Source organism: Muscardinus avellanarius, assembly GCF_963383645.1.
Source record: "Muscardinus avellanarius genome assembly, chromosome: 16".
NCBI classification, from domain to species: Eukaryota; Metazoa; Chordata; class Mammalia; order Rodentia; family Gliridae; genus Muscardinus; species Muscardinus avellanarius.
In genome coordinates, this window is record NC_137802.1 from 58,702,102 (window position 1) to 58,720,075 (window position 17,974).

Genomic DNA, 17,974 nt, shown 5'->3' on the forward strand with positions numbered 1-17,974 from the left:
ACCCTCAGCCCTTTTTTATTATTTTTTAATTTTTTTTTTTTTGTGGTACTGGGGGTGAACCCAGAGCTTTCTACCTCCAGGCTATACTCCCAGACCCACTTTATATATATTTTTGGAAACAGGGTCTCACTAAGTTGCTGAGAGCCTCACTAAGTAGCTGAGGCTGGCTTCGAACCTGCGCGATCCTCCTGCCTCAGCCTCCCAAGCGCGGGGATTACAAGCGTGCGCCACCGCGCCCGGCTTAGCCCTTTTTTATTTTGAAACAAGGTCTTGCTAGGTTGCTGAAGTTGTTCTTGAACCTGCAGTCCTCCTCCAGGTACTGGGAATACAGGTGTGTGCTGAAATCTACCTCTGTAAGCAAATAAACAGAAGGGCACAGTGGCATACTTGCATTCCTTTCTGTTTATGCCCCCCACCTCTAACCTAGGGATGGCTATCACCCACTCTGGGAACCTGTGGGTCCTAAACTGAAAGGGAGATCCCTATTTCTCTCCAAACCACAGATCAGATAAACAACTGAATTTTGCCAAGTTCAGCAACCACGGAGATTTCCAAGTACTCCACTATCAGATCAGGATGACTTGGGGTTGGTTTTAGAAGCAACTGTGGCTTGGTCCCCTGTCAGTTGAGTACCAAAATTACCGATAAACTTATTCATCTCTATGTATAAAGGAAGCCATTTTCTTTCTTGTGTGATCAGACCCTGATAGGTGGATAACAAACCCTAACAGAACGAGAGGATAAGATCACTGGACCATTCAGAGCAAGTAGTACCTTCCAGGTCAGAGAGTCTCCAGATCTGGTCTTACAACTTTCTTACAGTATTTCAATTTACCTGGAGATGTTACAAAAAGTTGTACAATGGAGAAAACAATTTAATTTTGTTTGATGTAAAAAATATACACTACATGGCCATTTGGGAGCAGAGCCATTACAACATTAACAAAACAAAACAAAATAAAACAAAACACCAAAGAATTGCTGGCTCCGTCCCTGACTGGTAGGGGCTTCTGGTGTTTTCCTGACAGAATTTTAAGCTTTTTCTTGTCAAGTTATCATTGAAAGGCAGCAAGAGTCGCATTCAATGACTCACATTTGCTCAAGACTTCCAGACACACCCGAGAGCTGTCAACACTAGTCCTCCAAAAGACGAGATGCAAACTGGAGGACAGACCCGTGTGTTCGCCCTGACACCAAGTGGCCGGCGGGCCTGGAGTGCAGGAAGCGCTCGGTGTAGGAGAGCGCAGTGGCCGGGAAGGCCGCACTCGCACTCACCGCCCCACAGGGCAGGCCCGCACAGCCGTGAAAGCTCGCCCACTGCGCAACTCACCACTCCGTCTCTGATCTTTATTAGATTCATTCTATGCTTATACAACAAAAAGACAAGAGAAAAATAAAAACTCAAATGCTCTAAGTGAAGGTCTTATTCTGTTGCTTTGTTAAAGGAGCAGAGCTGAGAGGGAGACGTGCGAACTCGGGTTATTTACTTATTTAGGTACTGGGGACTCAACCCAGGGGACTCTACCACCACACTACACTCAGGTTTTTTAAAAAATCATTATTATTATTATTATTATTGTTATTATTAGTATTATTATTATTATTTCTGAAACAGGGTTTTGATAAGTTTCTGAGGCTGACCTTGGAGCTGCAACCCTCCTGTCTCAGCCTCCTAAGTACTGGGATTACAGGTGTGCACCACCACACCCTGCTTCAATGTTTTCTTTGTATTCATCATTCTATTGTTTCTTGACTGTTTCTACCAAGCACACAGAAGTTCCATGAGAGGTGGAGTGGCAGTTTAGTTCATTAATGTGTATCCATGCTTGGCATATTTATATATATATATATATATATATATATATATATATATATTATATATATGTATTAAAATATATATGTATTAAAAATATATAATACACACATATATATACGTATTAAAAATGAGTAAGTTGGAGCCCATCCAGGGATACTCAGAAAACCCACAAAGAAATCAGTGAGTGAACTAGCCAACAACAGAAGGAATGAAGAGACGACATGGCGTCCATTGCAGTCATGAGCCTGGAAGCCAGGGCTTAGAGCAGGGCCGTGCTCCCACCCTCCACCCCCAGGTGAGAGTTTGATACTGCACAGAAAGCCAGGTGGCTCCGGCCCTTGGCTTTAACCTAAACGGTGCTCCTGATTCGAGAAGACTTTTGGAAATAGGCCCACCAAGGAGATTTGTCTAGTGCTGCTGCCTTACTTGACAGATGGGAAAAGGGGTTCATCTGCCCAAAGTCACATGGCCAGCTAGCACAGGACTTTCACGCTGACTCCTCGTCATGGGAAAAACATACCACCATCGTGTGGGCCGAACTGCGTATGCAAACAAGTGGCTGTGCCTACAAGTTCCATTTAAAAACGGCTAAAACAATCATCCATGCCGATCCATCCACACAAGGAGTGCAGAACCAGAGCTGCCAGCTAGGCCTTCCCGGCAGTATGAAGTTCAACCAGAACAGCTGGGTTTACACAGCTCCCCCAGGGCAGAGGCTGAGCCTGTCCCAAGGATGTCTTCAAAGAGTGCCCTCAAATTCTGTTTTTGCCAACCTGGCTCCAGCAGAACTTTAGATTTAGATCCATCCAGATCAATGTGGTACTTAGAAATGAGTTTCCTCTTGTTGCTAAACCAGCGAATAGGGTTCTTTGTGCGGCAACTGACGCCCGTCCAGCCCCCAAGACAACAGATGGGACGTCTGCCACATTCATCGGTCAGGCCTTTCAACTCTGCACCTGCTGGAAACCCTTCAGGGCGGCTGTCCCCCTTCACTCACCTGGCTGATGAACACACAGACACCAGGTCTCACATGAAAAGGGAGGGGTGAGCCGGGCGTGGTGGTGCATGCTTGTAATCCCAGCATTCAGGAGGCTGAGATGGAGGATCGCGGTTCATGGACAGCCTCAGCTACTTAGTGAGGTCCTCTGCAACTCAGTGAGATGTTTCAAAATAAAGCATAAAAAATAGGGCTGGGAGTGTAGCTCACAGGTAGAATGTCTCTGGGTTCCATCCCCAGTATCACAAAATAATAATAATAATAATGATAATGATAATAATAATAATATCATCCTCCGGTTCTATTCATATTATCATAAGTGACAAAAGTTCATTATTAGCCGGGCGTGGTGGTGCACACTTGTAATCCCAGCATTTGGGAGTCTGAAACAAGAGGATTGGGGTTCACAGATAGCCTCAGCCACTTAGCGAGGACCTCTTCAACTCAGTGAGAGCATGTTTCAAAAAATATAAACACTAAAAATATATGCTGGGGGTGTTGCTCGCAGGTTCCATCCTCTGGGTTCCATCCCCAGTACTGCAAAAATAAATAATTAATTAATTAATTAATTAATTAAATGGGAGGCTGAGATAGGAGGACTGCGATTTGTGGACAGCCTCAGCTACTTAGTGAGGCCCTTTGCAACTCAGTGAGGCCCTGTTTCAAAATAAAGAATAAAAAATAGGTCTGGGGGTATAGGTTAGAGGTAGAATGTCCCTGGTTCCATCCCCAGTACTGCAAAAAAAAAAAAAAAAAGAATAAAAAATAGGGCTGGGGTGTAGCTCAAAGGTAGAATGCCCCTGGGTTCCATCCTCAGTACTGCAAAAAGAAAAAGAAATATATATATATATATATGTATATGTGTGTGTGTGTGTGTGTGTGTGTGTGTGTGTGTGTGTGTGTATTATATCCCTTTTTTATATTTTATCTTGAGAGAGGGTCTCACTAAACTGCCCAATCTGGACTCAAAGTTGCAATTCTATTCCTCAGCCTCCCGTGTCACTGTGACTCCAGGTGTGTGCCCTGCATCCAGCTAGGTTCTCTATTTCCAGTTCTGCCACTGAGTAGCAGAAGGCACCAGCCCTAACCTCTCTACCAAAGAGCGACAACAGCCCTGGCCAGCCAGTGCTCGACATCCGTGCACACACAGATGCACTTGCTCTTTCCACAATTAAGGTACAGGAATTACTTGTAATGTATAACATGGCTATCCACTAGCGAGACCTGGGGCTTAAAGTAAAATAAATCAAAGCCTTAGCCAGGCTGGGGACGGTGACATGTGCCTGCAATCCCAGTATGTGGGAGGCTGAGACAGGAGGATCACAGGTTTGAGGCCATGAGCTCAGCAACTTAGCGAGACCCTGTTTCAAAATAAATAAAAAGTGCTGAAACCCGGGCGTGGAGGCACATGCTTGTAATCTAGCATGTGGGAGGCTGAGACCGGAGGATCGGAGGATCACGGTTCCTAGACAGCCTCAGCTACTTAGTGAGGCCCTCTGCAACTTAGTGAGACCCTGTTTCAAAATAAAGAATAAAAAAATAGGGCAGGGGGTGTAGCTCGAAAGTCGAATGCCCCTGGGCTCCATCCCCAGACGCACAAAAAAAAAAAAAAGTGCTGGAGATGTAGCTCAGTGGTAGAGTATCCCTGGGCTCAATGCCCAGCACCACACAAAATAATAATAATAAATAACTAACGCTGCCAGACTCCATGCACAGTGGTCCTGACGCCCCTCGCTTGCCGGGCGTGCCGGGCCCAGGGTTAGTCAGAGCCTCCCAGGTGACCCGGGGTGGCTGGTCAAGCTGGGGAACACTGCCCGAGCACCGCCTCCCGCTGCAGCTGAGGCCGTCCTGGCAGATGCTTCTCTCGCTCCTGTGGCCCCTGGGAGTCATGGGCCATTTGCTTTGAGAGAAAAGAGCTCTAACTTACCTTAGTCAACAAACCCCTCCAACTCAACCAGAGGTCAGCGACAATGTCAGGTCCTAGGGATCCGACAGCACGATGTGTTCAGAAAATGTATGAAAAAATTTGGTTTCCATGACAAACAGTCCCGAGGCCTAGACAAACAATTATTCCCTTGTCTGAAATAAAGGAGGGGAAAATAACCCACTGGAGAGTGAGATGGTTTGAATTATAATTATAAATTAGTCTACTAACTGAGGAAATCATGTTTAATACATAAGAGGATGACCCTGGGTCAAGGTTCATCTTTAATAGAGAAACATCATGCTGGATGAAAAGTGAAACAGGCGTGGAATAATCACAAATCACTTATCTCAGAGGGTTTGGCGACAGAAAAATCAGTCTCATTATGACATGAGGACACTCTCGAGTTGTGTCCGCCCAAGCAGGTACCCTGGAAGTCTCTTTAATTCTCTAGAAACATTACTGGTAAGACCCTGTTAAAGAATACACAGTACTGCTGAGCGGGGTGGCACACACCTGTCATCCCCGCAAGTAGGGGCAGAGGCAAGAGGCTCAGAGCTTGAAGCCAACCCGGGCAATCTAGTGAGATCCTGCCTCAAAATAAAGTGAAAAGGGCTGGGGATGTAGCTCAGTGGTAGAGCACCCTGGGTTCCATCCCCAGTACCATAAAATATTTGTGTGTGCGTGTGTAACAGACAGCTGAATGAGCTCCTCTCCTTATACTGCCCTGAAAATCCACAACCTGCTTGCTTGATGATAAAACCACCTCAGGTTTTATTGGCTTCAATGAGCCTTAAAGAGTTAGTCAATCAATATTTGCCAAGTGCTCGCTGCAGTGGCCTGGCCAGCACACATGCAAGATGTCACAGAGGAGGAAAAGATAAGCGAAGCCCTTGGGATGCGCGCGCGTGCACGCCCGGGCGCGTTCCCGGCCCTCCTCCCTCCTGCACTGCCCTCACCACCTACGCCAGCCTGAGCCCCTGCACTGTGGGCCAGGCCAGGGCCGGGGTCACCTCGCTCTCCTGTCATCACGGGCTGCTCCCTGGTGCAGGGACTGCTGGGAGGTGGGGCCCTGCAAAGCCAGACACCCAGAACCAGCCTCATGATTAGAGTTCTGTCTGGTTGCTGTTTTTCTTTTTCTTTCTTGAACCCAGGGACATCCTATCTCCAAGCTATCCCCCAGCCCTTCACATACAGGAACAGGGACTCACTCAGTTGCTGAGGCTGTCCTTGAACCTACAATCCTCTCATCTTAGCCTCCCTCCAAGTACTGAGATTACAGGTGTGCGCCACCATGCCTGGCTGGAAATTCTATCTTTTTAGGATTTCTTGGTGAAGTCTGTGACTAAACTACGAAAGAGCAACTTTGGAGAAAGGCTTCAAGACATGAACTTTCAGTTTTGCTATTTCAGACATATTACTAGACAAGACATTACTGAAAATATGCACCTGCAGGTGGGCGTGGGGGTGCGCAACTATAAGTCCAGTACTCGGGAGGCTGAGACAGGAGCATCACAGGTTCAAGGCCAGCCTCAGCAACTCAGCAAGACCCTGCTTCAAAAGAAAATAGGGGTGGCAGAATAACTCAGAGGCAGAACACTCCTGGGTTCAATCCCCAGTACCACCACCAAAAAAAGAAAAAAAAAACCTGCATGGATATTATTAGACTTCAAACAGACCAAGGAGCTTAAAGCGTGAAGTGGGTTTAGCAGCCTGAGTCTGCACTCTCCGCAGAGCCAGCCCACAGCACTAACAGCCCTTGCGGGCGATGGATCCTCTGGGGAGGCTCCCTCCTCAGAGTGGGTCTCTGCGCACCCGGCGCGGCGTGAGAGGAGGCCAGGCTCCATCTGTGCATCTTCTGGGGAGCTTCGGAGCGAGCCTGCGGGACGGTCCTCCTCCAGGCTCCTGGCCTACGGCAGCTCCCCCACGACTGGGGGGCTGTGCTGACTTGTTCCAACAAATGACCAGAACTGAAGCACTGTGGGAACAGGAGGACTAAGTTCAAAGTTCGTGCTTGCTGCTCACCTGTGACCTGGGAAGGGCCCTGGCCCCTCTGGCCTTGGCCTCTTGTTTGCTCTGGCTGTTCAGAGGGGAGGGTCACGCCGAGAGGGAGTGCCGCGCCCCACACTCCACTCTCCAAGGCTCTAACGCGCACCGCACGGGCACTGAGGGATGCGTGTTGTGTTCCTTTTGTGCAGCTGGGTGGGGAAAAACTGAGACTCTGGCTAGATGGTCCAGACCCAACCAGCAGCCCACTATACTCTCATCCAGCAGCCCCGGGAGGCTATACATGTATTCACATATGCTACTATGGCTCACAACATTTCTGGAATGTTCTGGAGACTCCCTTTAAATAATATTCTTTCGAAGCTTCTAAGTGGTAGAAAGCCCTGCTCATTTGAGGAGGGCCTTCATTTTATTTATTTTGTAGGGGGAGGTACTGGGATTGAACCCAGAACCATTCTACCTGCAAACTATACTCTCATCCTGATTTTTATTTCTTATTTGGAAACAGGATCTTGCTAGGTTGCTGAGAGCTTCACTAAATTGTTATGGCTATTTTCCACCTTCCTTCCTTTCTTTCTTTCTTTCTTTCTTTCTTTCTCTCTTTCTCTCTTTCTTTTCTTTTTTGTGGGTCTGGGGATGGAACCCAGGGGCATTCTACCACCAGGCTATGCCCTCAACCCTATTTTTTATTTGGAAACAAGGTCTCCCTGATTTGCTAAGAGCCTCACTAAGTTGCTGAGGCTGGCCTCGAACCTGTGATACTCCTGTCTCGGCCTCCAAGTACTGGGATTACAGGCATACATCACCACACCTGATTCTACATTTAAAAAATACTAACAAAATCTAGCTGGGTGCCATGGCCCAGGGCTGCAATCCTAGCTACTGCGGAGGTCAAGGCAGAAGGATCACAAGTTTGAGGCCAGGCTGGGCAGCTTAGTAAGGCCCTGTCTCAAAATAAAATTTAAAAGAAAGAGCTGTAGCTGAACATAGTGGCACCTGGGCAACTTAGTAAGACCCTGTTTCAAAATAAAAGAACAAAATAGGGCTGGGAGCCAGGTGTGGCGCATGCTTGTCATCCCAGTATTCGGGAGGCTGAGACAGGAGGATCGCTGTTCCTCGACAGCCTCAGCTACTTAGTGAGGCCCTTTGTGAACTCAGTGAGACCCTGTTTCAAAATAAAGAATAAAAAAGAGGGCTGGGGGTATAGCTTGAAGGTAGAATATCCCTGGATTCCAATCCCAGTACCAAAAAAAAAGGGGGTGTAGAGGTTAGCCCCTGGGTTCCATCCTCAGTAAAACACACACACACACACACACACACACACACACACACACACCCCAAAAAAAAAAGAGCTATATATGTAGCTTCATGGTAGAGTGCTTGCTTATCATGACTGAGACCCCAGGTACAATCTCCAGTACTGCAAAAAATAAAAAATGTGCATGTACATGTATCTATATAAACAAATATTAACATTCCATTTTGCACAATTTAAAATTCAGTGTTAAAACAGCTTATTTTTTTTTTCTTGTGGTACTGGGGGTGGAACCCAAGGTCAGTCTACCTTCAAGCTATACCCCAGCAGCCCTATTTTTTATTCTTTATGTGGAAATAAGGTCTCACTGAGATGCAAAGGTTCTCATTAAGTAGCTGAGGCTGTCCCAAACCCCGATCCTCCCATCTCAGCCTCCCAAATGCTGGAATTACAAGCATGCACCACCACGCCCAGCTGTGTGTGTGTGTGTGTGTGTGTGTGTGTCTTAAAACAGGGTCTGGCAAGGTTGCTGAGAGATTCACTATGTTGCTGAGACTGGCCTCGAACCTACAATCCTCCTGTCTCTGCCTCCCAAGTACTGGGATTAGAGTCATGCCCCCACCATCCCCAGCAACTTAAATTTTTAAAGGAATACATCGAGGACTTTATGATTATTATTGTTTTAAGATCTACTTTTCCAAGTCTGCATCTGGCCTGTTGTACTCATTTGAGTATCTGCAATCTGTTACTCTAAATAAAGCAGGGAAGTCTGAAATCAAACAAGAAATATGGGTAAAGATAAAGACAAGAAACGGTTCTCAACTTCTGGAGAGTATATCCAACTGGCATGTTTATTATTCACAGACCATGATTCACCAGCCCTATTTTTTAAACCAGCATCATACTCTAATCATACTGCTAGGTTATAGGCCCCTGAGTTATTTGAAAATAATAAAAACTGAATCCATTAAAATGACATGCCAGGCTTTTCTCCCCTGTATCATTTCTTTAGGGAGAATGTTTGATCATTAGCAAACACACAGAATATTGGACATATTTTGGATCTTGAAACCAAAGAGGCTTCTCATGAAAACAGTTATCCAATGATTCTTCAACCTAAAAGATGGACTGAAAAACCTAAGGCCAGCAAATAACTACAGTCCCTAGGCCCGGGAAGGTGGCACTATTCTATGCAAACGACGTGAAGAAATCATTATGCAGCTCACTGGATTTATATTATGGAATAAGTTTTAACACTGAACTTTCTCCAGAATAACTCTCATGCACATTTTCTCTTGTACTCTGAAAAGATATACCACTGCAGGAAACTCAGGGCAGGCAAAACTCAGAAGCATACACACATGCTCAACTACAGTTCAATTTCACGATCAACAGTCCTGATCACATAAATTAAATGAAACAGTCTATTCACGGCCACAGTATAAATAAGTCAGCATCTCCTATTAGGATAATTTGTGCTGGTGATAATTATCAGAACAAATGATAAGAAAGGACATTCCTCATTAATATTCATCTCTTAGATGTACAATATGTACACACATGACCTTCAGTTCTTGGTGGGTTTTTTTTGTGTGTGTGTGGTACTGGGGTTCCTGGAAGCCCTTCTACCTCCGGGCTACACTCCCAGACCTATTTTTATTTTTGGAAACGCGGTCTCTTAAGCCAGCGCGGCTGGCTTCGAACCTGCGCGATCTTCCTGTCTCCGCCTCCCAAGAGTGGGGATTACAAGCGTGCGCCACCACGCCCGGTGGGTTTTTTTTTTTTTTACTCCTCCATCAAACCAAAATACCATCTGAGCAGGTGGCATATACCTGTAATTCTAGTACTTGGGGGGCTGAGACAGGAGGACTGCAGGTTTGAGGTCAGTCTCATTAACTCAGACCCTGTTTCAAAATAAAAAACAAAAAAAGGGCCAAGAGTGTAGCTCAGTGGTAGTATGCTTCTGGGTTCAATCCCCAATACCACAAAACAAGAAAAAAAAAAAAACTGGCTAAATAAAGTTGGTATATTTTAGCTAAAAAAGCATTCAGCCTTACATGCTACTGATCTTTTTGGTAATTGAGGGAAATAGCAGAAGATGATATTACTGCATTTTGGATTTGGTAGCCTCGAGTCTCACCCAACAGTGAGTCAATGCCTACTTGATTAGACACACGCTGGAAGAAAATCACAGTATTGCCTCCAATGCTAGTCACTTCTTTAATCAAAAAGAAAGATCATCAGCCGGGCGCGGTGGTGCACGCTTGTAATCCCAGCACTTGGGAGGCCGAGACAAGGATCGCGGTTCGCAGACAGCCTCAGCTACTTAGTGAGGCCCTCTGTAACTTAGGGAGACCCTGTTTCAAAAAATAAAGAATAAAAATAGGGCAGGGGGTGTAACTCAGAGGTTGAATGCCCCTGGGTTCCATCTCCAGACCCGCGGGGAAAAAAAAAAAAGAAAAAGGAAAAAAAAAAAGAAAGATCATCAAAAGAATATTCCCTGCAGAGGCATAGTATAATGCCCTGATTATTTCTTTAATCAAACCATCGGCTGGGCATGGTGGTGCACGCTTGTAATCCCAGCATTCAGGAGGCTGAGACTGGAGGATCGTGGTCCATGCACAGCCTCAACTACTTAGTGAGGCCCTCTACAACTCAGTAAGACCCAGTTTCAAAAATAAAAAAATAGGGGGTGTAGCTCGAAGCTCGAATGCCCTTGGGTTCCATCCCCAGACCCACACACATACACAAAAAAAGATAGCATCAAAAAAAATATTCCCTGCAGAAGCATAGTATAACAATCAAAAAGTGTTGCTTCGAGTTTAAAAGGCACTTTGGTGGGGAGGTAAAGAGAACTTACATTTATAATCTTTAATGTACAAGGCACCTTCCTTCACACTTGTTGGCTGTTCCTATTTCACATGTCAGGAAATAGAGTCCCGAAAAAAATAAAATTACTTGCCTGAGGGTACGGCTAGCAAGTGCCCAGTTAGAACTCAGGTCGGCCTGGATTTTTGAGTTTTGTTTTTCCAGTACTGAGGACTGAACCCAGGGTGCTCTAACACTGAGCTATACCCTCGGCTCTTTTTATGTTTTCTCTTGAAATAGGGTCTCACTAAATTGCCCAGGCTGGCCTGAACTTGCAATCCTCCCGCCTGCAGCCTCCAGAGTCGCAGGGATTACAGGTGTGCCCCAGCACAGGTTGTCTGTTTTGAACAGTCTGGCGAGTCTGTGTTTAGAGCCGCCGTGCTGTGTCTAGAGCGCTGCTACCTGGTTTAAGTGCTATAAATTTCACTTAGAATTTTAGAATAATTTTTACTGTGTTTGGGCGGGGGGGGGGGGTCAATACTTCTACCAGGATAAAATTCTGGGAGTAAATTCTGACCTTTCACCTAAGTACTTACAGTGAAACCTAACCTTTTGATAAGGGCATGGACTCTTCTACCATGAACTCTGAGAAGTTTGGATTTCTAAATGCAATTAGGAAATATTTACATGAACTGAAACTATAGTCCCAACTAAAGCTAAATAGTTATTTTTGGCTCTTTCGCCTAAGTTACTCAATAACTAAAACACTAGAATCCAGTAAAAGAATAGCAAATGCAAAGCTGTGGGAAAGGAAACCATTTATACCCAGGCCCTGACCATTTGAAATGATCAATTTCCATGTTAAATGTTTGGTCACACGAGGCGTGGTGGCTCACACTTGAAAGAGGCTGAGGCAGGAGGATGCAGGTTCCTGGCCAGCCTCCGCTACTTAGCGAGGCCCTCCACAACTCAGTGAGACCCTTTTACAAAATAAAAAATAAAAAATAGGGCTGGGGGTATAGCTCGGAGGTAGAATGTCCCTGGGTTCGATCTCCATTACTGCAAGAAAAAAAAAAACTTGATCATCCTGTTTATACTCTTATTTGAAAACAGATGCCAGGCAGCAGTTAACCAATCTAAGGTGAAGTGTTCAAGTTCAAAGCGTGAGCCTAGTTGTGAAAGTAGATTTGTTTTTAATTAGAAGAAAAACTTATCTAAGTTCTATTATGAAGCTAACATATACAAATTTTCTTGTTAAAAAAGAAACCCTGGCCGGTTGTAGTGGCTTGTGCTTGTAACCCCCCCCCCACTTCCCCACCCACCCCATCCCAGCTTGGGAGGCTGAGACAGGAGGATGGCACAGGTTTGAAGCCGGCCTCAGCTACTTAGCGGGCGGGGGTCTCAGCAACTTAGTGAGACAGTTTCCAAATAAAGTATAAAAATAGGTCTGGGAGTATAGCCTGGATGTAGAAAAGCCCCTAGGTTCCACCCTCAGTACCACACACACACACAAAAAGAAACCCTGAGTTTGAAAAAGTTGACCTTATTTATTACTTAGGCAGTTTCCAAATTCTTGTTACTCCATGGACACAATTATTTACTTAAAATGCATAAGAGTTCGAAGAGTTCACAGGGGCTGGCCCGCAGGTCCACACATGTCAATTCTTCGCCTGGACACCTGGTACCTGATATGCCATATTAAAGGGTACACGGTACCTTCAAAGAGGTCATTAAACAGAACCTGTACAAATGTGCTATGCCCACAACCTGAACATTACGTTTTTTTTAAAAAAGCACTCCCTTCTTCCAACTAGGAGACAGCCAAGTCTGCAGGCAAAATGTCCTCGCCAGCCACTATGCCAAAATTCCCAGTGAAAGTCGTGAATAGTTAAATAAATGTAAACCGGGCTCTACCATTCTTATGCAGAAAAAGATAGACGTTTTCTGACGGACTCACAGTGCTCTCGAGTGAGAGGACAGTTTTTCATACCAAGTTTTGAAGTGGCTTCACCTCTGACCCATAGGGGTGTCTTAAGAGTCCCGATTCCGCAGCCTGACTGGCTTTTGGAAACCTTGGCGCACAAAAGGAAGCCCCCTGCCTCGGAATATCAAGACAGGTAAGCAGAATCTAGCCCCTGGGTAAAAATGCGTACCCATTCCCCGCTGTATCCGCTTCCCAAAGTCGCATTTCTTAAAGTTCGAACAAGGGCTGAAAACTCAAGCCAGCCCCTGGCGCTTTCGGCCGGCGGGGCAGAGCCGGCGCCCACCTGTGGGGAGGGCCCGGCAGGTGGGCAGCCGGCCGCGGCCCGGGCCTGTCGGAGGCGCCGCCAAGTTCTCCGGAGCCCGCGGGGCCGCTGCCGATGATGACAGCCGCGCTGGCCCGGAGGGCCCGGGGGCGGACGCCTCGGCGTGGCCCGCAGGCCGGGAAGGCAGCCGCGGCCGGCGCCGCCTCCCCGCCCGGCCTCGGGCCAAAGCCCGGCGACCGCGACCTCCGCCGGCCACGAAGAGCCCCGCGGGCTGCCCTCGCGCCGCGCTCGGGTCACTCACCGCGGGTCCCGGCAGAAGCAGCGCCAGCAGCAGCAGCAGCAGCGGCGGCGGCGGCGGCCGGGCCGGCATGGCGGGGACTGGGCCCTGACTGCGGGCCCGGCCGGCCGGCTCCGGGAGCGGTGCGGGCGGAGGACTGGGCTGGGGCGCCGCGACGACAGCGCGGTGGCGGCCGAGCCTCGGCGGACGTAGAGCTGACTAGGCGGCGGCGGCGGCAGCCCCATCCCCGGCCCTATAAGCGCCGGGCGCAGCCGCTTCTTCCGGTCGGGGCGGGGCCTGGAGGCGGGGCCTGGGCGGGGCCTGACGGGAGCCGGCCCGACGCCGGGAGGGCGCAGGCCGAGGCGGGACCAAAGGCGGGGCGGGGTCTATCGTAGAAGAAGCCAATGCCGGGAAGGCGCAGGCCGAGGCGGGACCAAAGGTGGGGCGGGGCCTGTCAAGGAAGGAGCCAATGCCGGGAGGGGGCGTGCCGAGGCAGGGCAAGAGGTGGGGCGGGGCTTGGGGGAGGCGGACCAAACGCCGATATGGGGCGGGGCGGGGCCATGGAGGGGCGGAGCCTCCAGGGGATGATCCAATGATGGTGTGGGGTGGGCGGGACATCTCGGGGAAGACCCAATGCTAAGAGGTGAAGGGCGGGGCTAAAGAAAGAGAGCGGGGTTAGCACCAGCGGGCGGGCTCTGGGCTGGCTTCCATGGCCAATGCTGCTGTGAAGTAGGGCGGGCTTCGGCCTCCGGTATCTAGGAATACTGGGCTGTCGAAGCTAGAACCTTGTCCCAAGTCTGGGGGAACCAGCGACCGCTAACTCCCGGGCGGTCCCACTAGCCCGGCCGAGGAACATCGGCGTCAGACTTGACTATGGGAAAGGCCAGGACACTGGCAACTCCGGGTGCCCAGAAGCACTACCCTCCATCTTAGTCTTCCCGCCGTGCTGGGATTATTGGCGAGAATTATGGAGGCGCCCTCCAGATCGGGGGTTTCCGTACGCGGTAGCAGAGTTCACGGCAGAGGGTCCTCCAGCTGTGTCTCTTCCCTTTCTTTTCCCTCAGGAATTCCCCTCAGATCGCCTCCAGCAGTCATCAGTTCCCTTTGGAATGAGCCATGCTCAAGTCACTCATCAAAAATTATAGAAGGAAAACCATTTGGATTACTTGGGTCCTGTGTGTTTATGTGACCTTCGTAGAAGTGACCTCGGGAAGCTTGAGATGATGTGCGTCACAACTCATTGTAGGAGTTGATGGGTTGAGGACTCTAACAAGGTCTGTTTAAGGGTTGTGGGCAATATTCAAAATTAATGAGACCGGCAGCTGTTTGGTCACTTCATGGGTCCCATGCTGCCCTCCACTGAGCAGGAAGAGGGTTGGAAGGACATCTTGTTTGTAAAAAGAATAAACTTTGGCATGGTGCTGCACATTTGTAATCCCTGTTCTTGGGGGGCTGAGACAGGAGGATCACAGGTCATACCAGCCTCAGCAACTTAATGAGGCCCTATTTCAAAATAAAAAATAGCCGGGCGTGGTGGCGCATGTTTGTAATCCCAGCATTTGGGAGGCTGAGACAGAAGGATCGCCGTTCGGGGACACTTAGGCCCTTTGCAACTCAGGGAGACCCTGTTTCAAAATAAAGAATAAAAAATATAGGGCTGGTGTGTGGCTCAGAAGTAGAATGCCCTTGGGGTCAATCTCCAGTGAGAGAGAGAGAGAGAGACAGACAGACAGACAGGAGAAAGTCAGGCATCATGGCACACTCCTATAATCTTTAGTACTTGGGAAGCTGAGACAGGAGGACAGACAGCCTTAGAAACTTAGCAAGACCTTCAGCAATTTATCAAGACCTGTTCCAAAATAAGAAAATAAGAGTACTGGCACGCTGTCATCCCAGTACTTAGGAGGCTGAAAGAGGAGGATCTCAGGTTCAAGGATGGCCTCAACAATTTAGACCTTAAAAGCTTAGTGAGACCCAGTTTCAAAATAAAAAGTAAGTTGGGCACGGTGGCACATGACTGTAATCTACAGTTAAGAGGTAGAATGTGCTTGGGTTCAATCCTCAGTGCCACAAATAAATAAAATAAAATAAAATAAAATAAGCTGGGGTGTAGCTTGGAGGTAGAATGCCTCTAAGCTACCAAAAAATAAATATATATATATATATATATATATATATATATATATATAAAATAAAAGAGAGCTGGGGGTGTAGCTTGGAGATAGAATACCCCTGGATTCAATCCTTAGTTGAGGAAAAAAAAAGAAAGAAAAGAAAAGAAAAAGAAAATGATTATATATATATATATATATATATATATATATATATATGCGGTACTAGGGATGGAACCCAGAGGCTTTCTACCTCCGAGATACACCTCCAGCCCTATTTTTTATTCTTTATTTTGAAACAGGGTCTTACTGAGTTGCAGAGGGCCTTACTAAGTAGCTGAGGCTGTTTGTGAACCGCGATCCTCTTGTCTCAGCCTTCCGAATGCAGGGATTGCTTTTATTTTTTTTTTGCAGGACTAGGATTGAACCCATCCTACACTAGCCCTATTTTTTTATTCGTTATTTTGAAACAGGGTCCACTGAGGGGCCTAAGTTGCTGAGGGCCTGAGTAACTAACTGATGCTGGCTAGGAACCTGCGATCCTCCTGTCTCAGCCTCCCAAGTATTGGGATTACAAATGTGTGCCACCATGCCTGGCTCTCTCTCTTGTTTTTTTTTTGTTGTTGTTGTTGTTGTTGTTGTTTTGTTTTTTTACTCACTCAGATGACAGCCTAAGAATTTTCAAGTTTTGGGGTGGGGGAGTGAACAATGCTAGAAAATCAGCAAAGGAGTAGCAGGGAAGGACCAAGTGTCAAGACTGTTAACAATGTGGTTCAGTCCTACTCAACTATAACAGACAAATGCTCATAGGAAGTCCAAACCCTCTTTCCCAGCCCCCTCACCTGGATCACAGCTAAGGGACTAATCCTCCCCAGGCTGCAGAAGACAACACTGCTTCAGAGGGAAATGAATCCGGTAACTGTGAAGGCAGCAGATGTACTCTGAAAAGTGTTGCCTGCATGTGTAAATGCAAACAGGTCTCAACTTGGAGGGGGTGGGGGCGGAAGCTTCCAGCACTGCCTAGCGCTGCCAGGGGGCCAGGGGGGGACGCTCTTTCATAGAGACCTGTTCAGATTACAAGCAGACAGCAGGATTTTTAAGACCCTGCACTTGAGTTAAAAAAAAAAATAAAAGCTCCACCCCAGAGCTCTGCGTTCCAGTCCTTTCTCTGGTGTATTTTCTCAAACACCGTTCAGTCTGGGAGGGGAGCTTGCAGCTCTGGGACTCTTTGACAATTGAAAATGTCACTGTGACCCTGTAAACGCAGCAGATGAAACACAAAGGGGGATGTTGACCTCAGTCTGACTCATAAATCAGTTTTAAAGATCCTGGAAACAGAATTCATCCCAGGAACCTGGGCCAGGTAGGGTTATTTATCTCGTATTCAGTTGGACTAAATCCCCAGCACTTAATTGCCCTCTTACGTGTTCTCAGAATTTCTGCACCAAGGGATTATTCTGTCGGGCACTTCTCCCCTGGTTTGCCAGTTCAGACTGATAAGCACTGGTTTATTTACAGTGTTGTTGTCCATAATCTTGTTCCCCAGTCAAGTTCTGCTTTTTTTTGATGTGTGTGTGGCACTGAGGATAGAACCCAGGGGCATTCTACCTCCGAGCTACACCCCCAGCCCTATTTTTTATTCTTTATTTTATTTTTATTTTATTCTTTATTTTATTTTTTTATTCCTTATTTTGAAACAGGATCTCACTGAGTTGTGGAGGGCCTCATTAAGTAGCTGAGGCCTTCCGCAAACTGTGACCCTCCAGTCTCAGCCTCCCAAATGCTGGGATTACTGCACCACCAATGCCCAGCTCGAGTTCTGCTTTTGACAGCTTTTTGCTTATGATAAAAACAAAAGCTGGCATCACTGATAAATACAGAAGTGGAAATACTTTGTAGGGTGCATTTGAAGTGGACCTTCCCTCATAGAAGAACTGTAAATGGAGCCAGGTGCTGTGGTACATGCCTGTAATCCCACCTAGTCTGGAGGCTGAGGCAGAAAGATCCTAAATTCCAGGTCAGCCTGGATAATTTAGTGAGACCCTATCTCAAAATAAAAATTTAATTTGGCATGGTGGCGCATGCTTGTAATTCCAGTACTTGGATGGCTGAGGAAGAAGGATTACAGATTTGAGGCCAGTCTCAGCAATTTAGGGAGGCCCTCTGTCAGTGAGATCCTGCTTCAAAATAAAAATATAAAATAGGGCTGAGTGTGTAGCTCAGAGGTAGGAAACTCCTGGGCTCATTGGGTGTGATGGCACAGGTTTGTAATTCCAGTACTTGGGAGGCTGAGACAGGAGGATCACACAGGTTTGAAGCCAGCCTCAACTACTTAGTGAGACCCTCAGCAATTCAGTGAGACCCCATTTCTAAATAAAATATAAAATAGTTCTGGGAGCGTAGCTTAGAGGTAGAACCCCCTTGGGTTCCACCCCCAGTACCCCCCCCCCACACAAACACATACACAAATACTTCTGGGCTCAATCCTTAGTACCATAAATAAATAAAAAAAATTTAAAAATAAGGGCTGGGA

The 17,974-nt window shown here is 47.3% G+C and overlaps 1 protein-coding gene across 1 annotated transcript in view; it reads right to left on the bottom strand.

The window, feature by feature from the left end:
• The window catches only part of ERN1 (endoplasmic reticulum to nucleus signaling 1), a gene marked incomplete at both ends in the record, with an annotated part of 90,274 nt that extends 76,851 nt beyond the window's left edge, over window positions 1-13,423 (bottom strand). Inside the window, one exon of the mRNA XM_080712445.1 lies at window positions 13,355-13,423. Coding sequence (XP_080568571.1) covers window positions 13,355-13,423 — 69 coding nt within the window. The remainder of the gene's footprint in view (window positions 1-13,354) is intronic.
• Between the last annotated feature and the right edge of the window lie 4,551 nt (window positions 13,424-17,974).